General features: G+C 34.6%; 3 protein-coding genes across 8 annotated transcripts; 2 read left to right on the top strand and 1 right to left on the bottom strand.

Moving 5' to 3' along the window:
* Nucleotides 1-1162: 1162 nt before the first annotated feature.
* On the top strand, nucleotides 1163-2504 carry LOC138873090 (uncharacterized). Its single transcript, XM_070151527.1, has 3 exons — nucleotides 1163-1725; nucleotides 1849-2061; nucleotides 2441-2504. The coding sequence occupies exons 1-3, from the start codon at nucleotides 1163-1165 to the stop codon at nucleotides 2502-2504; spliced, it is 840 nt and encodes a 279-aa protein (XP_070007628.1).
* Nucleotides 2505-2820: 316 nt separating this feature from the next.
* LOC104211946 (uncharacterized) lies at nucleotides 2821-6791 on the bottom strand. 6 transcript variants are annotated; one of them, XM_070150723.1, is made up of 6 exons: nucleotides 6691-6777; nucleotides 5379-5853; nucleotides 5112-5282; nucleotides 4136-4276; nucleotides 3515-3596; nucleotides 2821-3343 (listed from the first exon to the last, which is right to left on the bottom strand). In XM_070150723.1, the coding sequence occupies exons 4-6, from the start codon at nucleotides 4205-4207 to the stop codon at nucleotides 2877-2879; spliced, it is 621 nt and encodes a 206-aa protein (XP_070006824.1). In that variant the 5' UTR covers nucleotides 4208-4276; nucleotides 5112-5282; nucleotides 5379-5853; nucleotides 6691-6777; the 3' UTR covers nucleotides 2821-2876. The 6 variants fall into 6 exon arrangements, with proteins under 6 accessions (XP_070006824.1, XP_009759392.1, XP_070006821.1 ...); XM_009761090.2 differs by having other exon boundaries at nucleotides 2821-3596; nucleotides 5379-5701; nucleotides 6691-6791; XM_070150720.1 differs by having other exon boundaries at nucleotides 2821-3596; nucleotides 3722-4276.
* Nucleotides 6792-7065: 274 nt separating this feature from the next.
* Nucleotides 7066-10921, top strand: LOC104211945 (tyrosine aminotransferase-like). Its single transcript, XM_009761089.2, has 7 exons — nucleotides 7066-7444; nucleotides 8009-8348; nucleotides 8611-8829; nucleotides 9154-9213; nucleotides 9827-9979; nucleotides 10075-10168; nucleotides 10262-10921. Exons 1-7 carry the CDS (start codon nucleotides 7173-7175, stop codon nucleotides 10378-10380), a joined length of 1257 nt encoding a protein of 418 aa, XP_009759391.1. The 5' UTR covers nucleotides 7066-7172; the 3' UTR covers nucleotides 10381-10921.
* Nucleotides 10922-11379: the final 458 nt, after the last annotated feature.

The raw sequence follows: 11379 nt of genomic DNA, 5'->3' as shown, positions 1-11379 counted from the left end.
GATAAAAAAGACGAACGATATTTCGCTAAGGGCCTTCGTATTTTTAATATAGTTATAGTATATAGATAGATATAGATAAACAGAAGATTATGTATCCGATAGACTTGGTACACCAGATTTACTTACGAATATGCCAAACATATGGGGTTTCATTGTCTCATATATGGCGTAGTTGCGAATCCTGCATAACCCAATAGTCTTTTCTGTTAAAAAAAATCTTAAAACCGGCTAAACATATTGAATTGAACCTAATTAACAATAAGGTATCAAACGCTCTAAACCGTCCTCTGATCCTGCATTCACTTTAATTGATTTTTTAATTATTTTTACATATATTAAGAAATTCATCTTTAGTAATAATTAACAATAAAATTGACCATATTAATTTTAGTTTGTTTATTAAAAATATGATAAATACTTTCAGGCTTTTTACTCCAAGAGCAACTTTAAAAATTAAAAAAAAAATATTGTGAATCACAAAAACAGATCAAAAAACTAATTAAAGTAAAAATTAAAAAAAAAACTAAATATTGTGAATCACAAAAAAAAATCAAAAAACTAATTAAAGTGAATCGGAGGTAGTATCAAGTATTAGCCTCAAATATGGGCAGTTGGGTTGTCAAAAGTGAAAGACACGCGCTTACCTAATCTGAGTAATACTGACTCACAGTTCAGTTCAGTTCAGTAGTTAGGAGTTAACGAACGGTTAAGTTGACTTTGCACCAGACTACAAGTAATACACATCTGCTTTGCAGATGAGGTTTCTTGATGTGTTGCAGAGCTGATGAGGTTTCAATGAAGATGTTGATGGAAGTGTTTGATCAATTCTCAAAGTCTCAGGCCTTCAAGCAAATTTGGAAAAAAGCTCACTGTACATAGCAGGTGTTCCCAGGGAATTCAAAGAAAAAAATGCTAGCAGAGCTTCACCTAGCAGAAGGCAGTTTTCCATTCAAATATTTGGGAGTACCTCTGTCCATAAGGAAAATTACTATAGCATAATGCATGCCATTAGTGGAGAGGATAGTGGACAGAATCAGAAGCTGGACATCCAAGTTTTTATCCTATACTGGAAGACTACAACTCATCAAGAATGTATTGTTTGAAATACAGACTTACTGGGCTCAAGTATTTTTTATTCCAAAAAAAGTTATTAAACTGGTAAATGGTATATGCAGGAATTACCTATGGACTGGTAGTCACTAGTCATAGGGCTCCTATAGCATGGGAGACTTTGTGTAAACCAGAAACTGCTGGAGGTTTAAACATTATCGATTATGAGAGATGGAATAAAGCTGCCTTGACTAAGCTTCTTTGGGCCATAATGTCTAAGAAAGACAAACTCTGGATCAAGTGGATTCACTGTCATTACATGAAGAAGAAAGACATTACTACTATGGAGATTCCTAGGCAAACTAGCAGGCTAGTAAGGAAACTGTTTGCAGCAAGAGAGTGGTGCGCTAATGATTTCACAAGAATTCAAACCTGCACTCAGAATGGGAAGTTCAGTATCAGGAAGGCTTACCTTCATACTACTCCACAGTATCCCAAAGTCCACTGGAAAACACTAGTTATGGTAACTGGAATGCTACCAAAACATAAGTACATTTTATGGATGGCAATGCATAGAAGATTGGCTACAGTTGACAAATTAGCCAAATGGGGAGTTCAAGTAGATCAGTCATGCACATTGTGTGGAAGAGATATTGAAGAGACACATGACCACTTGTACTTCGAATGTTCATACTCACAGAGTCTATGGAAAGGAATATTAAGATGGCTAGAGTACCAAAGAACAACTGGTAACTGAGAAACAGAATTGCAATGGCTAATTGCCAATGTAAACAATAGGAATCCAAGAAAGGCACTGCTAGGAGTGGTATTTGCAGCAGTAATATACAACATCTGGATGGAGCGAAATGATAGAAGATTTCAACAGCTGAGCAGAGAAGCCAAAGACAGATCAAAGGAAATTGCTCTTCAAGTGCATATTGCTGGACAAAAGAAGCCTAAATGGTCATCTATTCTGCAGTCATTCAATAGTTATCCTACATGTAATCCAAGGTACATATGACAGCTAGAGTCTATATAGTGTTAGGATTTTTCTAAGCAACAATAGTTATATAGTGTTTTATGTGGTTGTACTTATGAGATCTGTTCTATAGTCCAAAAAAATAGATGATGTAAACTGACAATATGGTTGAAATAAAAAAAAATTCTTTCGAACGGTTGCGTTGACTTTGGTCACAAATATATCTTTAGGCTATGAGCCCGTTTGGATTAGCTGAAAAAAAGTAGTGCTTAAGAGCAGCTTTTAAGTGCTGAAACTTGTTTTATAAATAAGCAGTTACCTGTTTGGATAAAAGTGCTGAAACTTAAAAAAAAACTGTTGAAGTATTTGGTAAACAAGTGCTGGTAAGAACTTTTTCTGTTAAAAAGACAGAAATATTCTTAAAGTTGTTAACATTATAAAAGGAGCTGATTACTACAATATATTTGATTCATAAGTAATGCAAACAAGAAATAATTCATATTTTAATTTAAATAATTAGTTAAGATAGTTTTTTTATTTGTTTTCCAAGAAAATAAAAAGAATAGTTTTTGCTTTGTATATATCTGTATGAGAATCTAATTGATCAATTGCTTTTTTTTCCTTCTCTTGGCTCAGAAAGTGCTGCGACAGAAGTCAATCACAAACTTAAAAAGCCATTTTATACATCAAGCTAATCAAATTGAAGTTATACACTGATTTCTCAAATTATATAAAAAGTTAGGTCAGTATATGCATATTTCAAGAGAACGAAACAAAATAACCTTTCTCAATTGGAATGTAAAATAATAAATATTAGTGTTTTAAAAGATACATACAACTACAAGTATCAAGCTTCACAAATTTCATTAGCAATCAAATTGTGAAGACCCATCCATACAAGATCACTTTGCTCTTCCACATTTTCCGCATTTATATTGTTATTAGCTCTCAAAGATGTACCAACATCAGGATCAACAAATGGAACATATCTCTCATTCTCAGCTGCTCGGAATGCATCATCCATATTGCATTTCTTTCTAATATAGTTATGAATGGCCATAGTAGCAAGTACGATATCTCTTTGAGTGTCAATGTGATAAAAAGGCATGTCTCGCAACATAGACCATCTTGCTTTCCAAACCCCAAATGTGCGCTCTACAATATTTCTACAAGAAGAATGCAAATAGTTAAATTTTTCAATTCGCCCTCTTGGTTCTCGCAATTGTCTTGTTGCACCGCGGCGGAATTGTGCTAGGTGATATCTCACATTATCTCCTTTGTATGGAGCCATATATCCCTTCATGTGAGGATATCCTGCATCAACAAGATAATACTTATTTTCAATTGGACGTGGAAAGTTATCCGGTCTACGAAGGGCTTCACCAAATATACGACTAACGTGCACTTCTCCTTCCCACTCAGCCCATGCAAATGTAAAACACATATTAAAATCTACGACAGCAAGAATATTTTGAGTCGGATAACCTTTACGTCCAATATATGGTATCTCTTGACCTTGCGATAATCTTGCTTTGACATGTGTGCCATCAAGTGCTCCAATACAATCCTACATACATTTATAAGTATAAATTCAACTTAAGTTAGTATTACTTATAAAAGTTAACTTATAAGTTTAATAAAAAAATAATTATGTAAAAATATTGCTTATTCTAAAGAAAGGGAGATATTGACCATTACATGGCTTGTAAGCTCCTGCACCATCATTATAATTTTGATGTGGTCTAATTATATCTCTTGCAAGCTCACAAACGGCCTTTAAGACACTATGAAAATGTCTATGAATTGTTGCTCCCAAATGTTGAAAGATTTCCTGTATCAATCGATTTCCAGCTCCATGTGCACAAGTCCTCAAGAACATGCCTAACATCTCGTGTATAGACATTCCACGTGTGGGTTTAAGCCCATACTTTTCAGTTAAATCATTCGATAGATCAACAAATACCGAATTCCTCAATCGAAAATTTTCATAACAACGAGTCTCGTTTCCTCTTAATATCTCTTGAATAAATACATTTTCAGAGCGACTAGATGTACGACAAGGTTCCTTGCATAGGTATTTCTCGTAATACATCAAAATCAATTTACCTGCAATTTGACATAAGACCGTCCATTCCATCTCATCTTGCTCCCTCTGTATCTCATCCAGTTCTTCTTCATCTTTCATCGTCTGACGAATAACTTGGATAAGGATCTACTATGTCACTAGAGTTCGAACTCTCCATGTTACTGAAAATGAAAACATAAAGTTTAGCAATATGCTTTTCTAAATAGTACTGAAGAGGCTTTCAAACATATGCTTTCTTCAATTCTTCTTTATGTACTGAAGAGTCCTTCAAACAAAAAGTTTACCAAAGCTTAACAATAGAAGTAATATAAGCTTACCACAAACAGAACCAAACAGAAGTTTAACAATATAAGCTTAACAATAGAACCAACGCTTTCAAACATAAAGTTTACCACAAACATAAGTTTTAATTTAATAAGAGTTTAGTGATACAATCCCAATGTCTAAACAAGAAGCAATATAAATTTTACACATAAAATCATAATAACGTCTACATATACAATCATAATATTCAAACACGGAATAATAGAAATACTCAATCACAACGATACACTATTCATTTTTCTTGAGGTATAACTGATAGTTAAACTCCAACCAATTCTTGCGAGCTTCATTAGTAGGCATCCCCAAAAATATCTGTCGGTTATTTTTTTTTGCGGAACATATTCATAGTAAAACTGTAAATTTCACTCCCAGCTAGAATATCAGGAATTTGTTCCAACGTGCCAATACACTTCTCGATGGATGTTTCATCAACTGTAGGAGATGTAGCAGTGCTTTTGCTAGACATAAACTCTATGAGAGAGTGTATATCTTCTTTTATTAATGTTGCAGCTGTTCTTTTCTTACTTTTTCTTACTTGACTTCTAGTGCTAACACCATCAGTTGATTTTTGTCTTTTTAGTGATGGCTCTGGAAACATAACAAAATTTATATTCTGTAGATCATCGCTCATTTCATTATTAAGATGAGTAAAGTGTTCTTTGTCATAATCACCAATGACATTTATTCCTTCTTCGTCAAGATTAAGTCCTATGCCCGATAATTGTTCTTGATTTGTTGCACGTGCTCTTTCTCCTATGGTAACAACATCGCAAACAGTGCATCGTAGCAAAATCATATGAGCGAAAGATCTTTGTTCCTAAATTTCTTATATTTTGCATTCTCCTGTAAAAAGAGAAAATAAAATCTACTTTAATCAAACTGATAAAATTAACAATGACAAAAATAAGAATTACATATATGATAAAGTGAGAGATGTACCTTAATTTTTCGATCCCACCAATCATCATCTGCCATAATCGTATTTTTCGTGGCATCTCATCCTAACTCCGTCTCCCCTCTCATCAACTGCTTAAAAAGTGTTCATTCTCCTTTCATGTAATCCCAATGATTTTTCATTTTTTTATCATAGTCTTTTCCCGTCTTCTTACAGAACTCGTCAACAATACTTTTCCACCCATCTTTATTTAAGTAAGTGTTTGGTCTATTTCCTTTTCTAACCTCTTGCTCACACAACTCAAGAAATATAATATGTGTATCATCGTCCCACTTAGCATTGTCCGGCATTATTGAATGTAAATAATCTGAAGAAAGCAGAACAACGAAGAAGCTAAGACTGAAGTTGCATAAAGAGAGCCTTGTGTTTGACAGCCTAAAAGAGAAAGAAGCCAAGGCTGAAGTTGCTAAGACTGAAGTTGCTCACACTAACTCCTTGGTATGGCATATTGTGACCAAGCTTTAATATGGCCCAAAAAAAATATTCAGGTCCGACAAAGTTGATTCTATACAAAGTATAATATGCAAAAAAAGTATAATATACAAAGTATAATATGCAAATAGAAATAAAGGATTTAATTACACAAACATTCTCTAGTTTTCACCTTCTAATATAAATACAATCTTTACAGAACTTTGTATTTTAAGGTAAAGCAGTACATTTGACACCCAATGTACAGTTTAATTATGAGGTACAAAAGTAAGTTTTCTTTTTCAGCTTTAGTCTCATTATTAGGATCATAGTTATCTCTTACCCTTGCTATGGACAAACTTATAAGCAGAAGATTACTTTTCTTGACTTGAATTACATATATTGGAAAATTTTTGAAAAATTACAATACAAATACTGAACTAGTATCCATTTTTATCACAGAAAAATAGCAGGTAGAATAACTCTACATTTACTAACATAAATTCTTGGGGACCCCTTTACTTACAGGATTGAAAAAAATACATCTTTACTCCTATTAAGGTAAAGCAGTTGCGCTGGAGTTTGTAAAGCAGTTGCTCCATTGGATTGGCTAACTCCTTTTATGCGACTAGATATTTATGCACTAACTTCTCTTCTTTTCTTGTGGAGTATATGTCTGATAATTTCTGATTAACTAATTTAGATAAGAACACATTTAACTGTATAAAAAGGGAGATATTGTAATTTTTGTAAGCACATCAGAGATTTTAAAAAAAAAAAATTATTTTGGGCATATCTATTAGCCCTAATCTCCAATGGAATTGGAATTAATCCAAAACTTTGAAAACACACTAGGAATTGAAATTCAACAGGAAGATTACTTACTGTGAAGAGGCTTTCAAATTGGAGTTGAAGTTGGGGAGAGTTATGGAAGAAGAGGAAGAAGAACGCAGAGGAAGAAGAACGCATACGCTGCAACAAGAATGGACAAAAGAAAAAGAGACTGTATGTTTTAGGGTTTTTTTTATTGAGCGATAATTTCGGGATTAAGAAAAATAGTATGTTTTAGTGTTTTTTTTACTAAGGGGTAATTTTGGGATTAAAAATAATAATAAGGGATAAGAATGTAATATACTTGGTCAAAAATATCTAGCTTTTAAGCCAATTTAGAAAAAGTTGGGCTTACCCAACTTATTAGTTTAGGCTTTTTTTAAGCAGATTTTAATTTTTTTAAGCCCTTTTTTTTAGTTGTCAAACACTACTAAAAGTTAAAAAGACAGAGCTTTTAAGCCCATCCAAACAGTCTCTGTATCTCAAACTTGAATAATCTTACTCAAAACCATAGGGATATTACATAGTAAGTGGAAATGGAACTTCTCTCAAACTCGAGGTGGAATTTTCAAGGAAAAGAAGATGCAAAGAAAGCATCAGCTTGCACTATCAGAAGTTATCTCAACACTTTGAATGAAAACATTAATAAAAGTGATACAAGAACTGTAATCCCTCTTAGCCATGGCGATCCCAGTGGTTTTCCAAGTTTTCGAACAACGAAGGTATCAGAGGACGCTCTTGTTGATGCACTTCAATCTGGTAAATACAATGGCTATGCCCCAAATTCTACTACTCTTCAAGCCAGGAGGTAACTCTAAAACTCTTCTCAGATTTCTCCCTTTTCTTTCTCCTAACTTTATCTTCTACTGGGAGTTTATTTTAATTAAAGTTCTGACCTTTTTTGGGATAGATTATAACTCGTAAATTTAAAACTGCATACAATAGATCCTTGTGGTTCGGTTCGGGCATAGCAAGAGCTTAGTAAACCGGGCTGCCCTCACAGTCTAAAGATTTTTTTGACCCCTTATAGCATCATAATTAGTGCAGTATCACTTTTACCTGGTTACTGTTTAATACTCATCACATAAATTTACTTATAATTATCTTACAGATGACCTGATCTTGTTACAACATTAGTAGATTTTTTTTTAAATTACATTGGGGGTAGGGGTGTGAAATTGGGAAAAGGAATAATGCAAGATGCGAAATCGAACCCTCACCAACAAGGTGAAAGTTTAGGTACCAAACCAACCGAGTTACTAAGATTCCCCACATCAATAGATAGAACTTAAATTCTTTTTCAAAATGTAATTGTACTGCAGTAGGCCAAGAACTAGTCTTTAGTAATGTTGATGTTTCAAATATTTACCAGGTCAATTGCAGAATTTCTGTCTCGTGATTATCCGTACGAATTGTCACCGTATGATGTTCACGTCACAGCTGGGGCTAAGCAAGCAATAGAAGTCCTAATTACAGCTCTTGCTGTACCTGGTGCTAATATTTTGCTTCCTAGACCAGGGTATCCAACATATGAAGCTCTTTCCACATTTAGCCGTATCGAATTTCGGTACTATGATCTTCTCTCTGAGCAGGATTGGGAGGTTGACATCAATGGGCTTGAAGCTCTAGCCAATGATCGTACTGTTGCCATGGTTGTTATAAACCCTGGTAACCCGTGTGGGAATGTGTACAAGCATGAACATTTAAAGAAGGTCATTTCGTTGTTGCATTAGACTGTGCTTATTTTGTTTAAAGTGTTGATTGAGGTTTATTGCTTGTTGCTTTATTTTTACTATTCTTTGAGCCGAGGGTCTATCGGAAACAACCTTTCTACCTTTATAGGGTAGGGGTAAGGTCTGTGTATACACTACCCTCCCCAGACCCCACTTATGAGATTAAATTGGGCTTGTTGTTGTTGTCGTTGTTGATTGAGGTTTGCTCATTAATTGTTGGTTTCTTAAATGGGAGTAACAGATTGCAGAAGCTGCAAAAAGGCTTGGAATGCTAGTAATATCAGATGAAGCCTATGGTCATCTAGTGTTTGGTAGTAATTCATTTGTGCCGATGGGAGTCTTTGGAGAAATTGTGCCTATTCTGACAATTGGCTCCATATCAAAGAGATGGATGGTTCCTGGTTGGCGAGTTGGTTGGATCGTGATGTGTGATCGCAATGGCATCCTTCAAAAACATGGGGTTCTCTTTCTCTCTCTCTCTCTCTCTCTCTCTCTGTAAAGCGAAAAACACAAGGAAATTCTGATGAAAAAAATCAAGTTTTACATTTTTCTTTCTTTTGTTAAGGAAAAGTATGCATAAGGGAAAAAATAACAAAGATTGATTTTCCAGTCATACATGTCGTTTACACCCTAAACGACATATTAAGGCTTTGCATAAATTAACTTACAGTTGGCCCCATTAGTAGCAATTCTGCTTGCTCGTAAGGGTGTTATATTTACACTCAACACATCCAGAAATCTATATGCAGAAATAAGAACCTTACTTTTCTTCTTCTGATCTCAGGTTGTGGAGTCCATCAAAAGTTGCCTTGAAATCTCTGCTGACCCTTCTACACTCACTATGGTACATTATACAAGCATTTATTTGAAAGGTTTGGTATAGTGTGCAACTATATGAAATGTTAAACCAAGCAAAACGGTATCGCCTTAAAAGCATGGAAAACTAGTCTGGTTGCTTTTTATTTGCTGTTAAAGTTCTACTCAGAGCTGCAAACTAGTCTGGTTACATTTTTTTTTTAAATAAGTTGATAACAAGGAGCATGATCGTCGAAACATGCGTGTCATGATGCGTGCCTAAAGTTTTTGTATCAATAGGAATGCATATCGTCGGCTGCTTGGGATTATCAGTAATTGATGAATGATTGTTGCATCGTCGTCCAAATTATAACATGCCCTCTTCTGTTTTTCCATGTGACATCAATAAAATTCCTTTTCATGGACGAATATTTTTTTTCCATATTTCTGAGTTACCATGTATAGTGTTTCTTGTGATTCCATTCAAATCTTAGTAGAACTGTCTGTGTTTAAAAGTAGAAATCATTAGATTTGTATTGAAATGAGTCCGAATTTCTCCTGCACATTATCTTTCATAAAGGTATTTTTGTGCTATTTGGATTATCTTTCGAACAAATGAAACTAAATTTAAGTATCTAACCTTGTTCCTTTTCATTCTTGAGGGTGCTATTACTCGTATTCTGGATGAAACACCTGAAGATTTCTACTCTAATACCATAAACCTACTTAGAAAAGCAGCAGACATTTGCTATACTGGTCTAACGGAGACTCCATGCTTTATTCCATACAAGCCACAAGGATCCATGTTTCTTATGGTATCGCTATAAACACCTTTGTCAAAATATACTTATATTTCAGGATTTTGTTGGATAAAGATTCTGAATAGTCTATTTTGCTCCATCTCTATCAGGCAAAACTAAACATGTCACTTCTGGAAGGCATCGCCAATGATACGGAATTCTGCACAAAGCTTGCCAGAGAGGAATCTGTAATAGTTCTACCTGGTAAGTTGTTCCGTTGCATGGTTGACAACATTAAAGATGTAGAACTTCAGGCAGGAGGATCTTTGCATGTTCATAAATATTAACGTATTGTAGGGGAAGCACTTGGATTGAAGAATTGGGTAAGAGTAACTTTTGCTGTGGAAATTTCAGCTCTTGAGGAAGGCCTTGGCAGGATCAAAGCCTTTTGTTCCAGAAATACGAAACAAAAATAAGCCTTTTCTGTGTCACATAGACAAATTGTTTCCAAGTCTGCCAAAAACCAAACAATAATAGTTGCAGATGTTGCTATGGGACTTGATAATTGGCTCCTAATAACTGTTGCAGTTAAGCCATCATAGGTCGATGATGGTCTTTAGGGGATAAAAGCATTCTGCCAAAGGCATGCAATTGAGAAAAAGCAAGCAGATTTCATCTGATGAGCGAGTGAAATGTGGTGACGTGAAGCTGCCCATAGCCTCTAGGTCAATCATCGAAAGAAATGTAATATGATACTATAATGTCTGGTTCTCTTAGGTTGTCATAGATAATACTACAATGTCAAGCTGGGCTGCATCCCCAACTTCATGGCTGGCTATATGCTCATGTTACTGTATTCAAGTATAATAAGTGTGAGCCGTCTAATCTTGAAGATGGACTTGAGAGGATAAAAGCTTTCTGTTGAGGCATACAAGAAGCTAGAAATTATGCTATCAATTGCAGATTTATTGTGAAACAGTCTTTAAGTAAGGAAAAGGCGTTAAAAGTTAAAACATACTAGAGCCACTGTGCAACGAATTCTTTTTCAGAGTTGCAATTTCCTATTGCTTTGAAGATATAAAAAAACTGTGCAACTCTCAAGCTGGCAAAGATAATACTACTTGGAGAATGGAAGATGTACCAAGTTGGACACAGGTTTCTAGGAATGAATATGAAATTAGTTACTCCCTCCGGTCCATTTTAATTGATTTTTTGGTTTCTTTTTTAATGGTTCATAATATTTGATTTTTTCGGATATTAAAAAGGAATTTGTAGCGTTAGCTACGAGTTTTGGATTGAATAAGCTCAATGAACAAAAAAGAAAAACAAACAAATAGGAAACAAACTTAGATTTCAATATTCAATACCTCCTCTGTCAATGACAGACTACAAATATAGGAAATGCTGGACCAAAAGATAACCACTAATAGTACTAATGGACACATATCCTTCATTTACTAGCTAGCCGTTCCTAG

The sequence above is a fragment of the Nicotiana sylvestris genome, chromosome 7 (genome assembly GCF_000393655.2).
Source record: "Nicotiana sylvestris chromosome 7, ASM39365v2, whole genome shotgun sequence".
NCBI lineage: Eukaryota > Viridiplantae > Streptophyta > Magnoliopsida > Solanales > Solanaceae > Nicotiana > Nicotiana sylvestris.
Note: the sequence above shows the minus strand (reverse complement) of the source record. Positions and strands in the feature narration are given on the sequence as shown.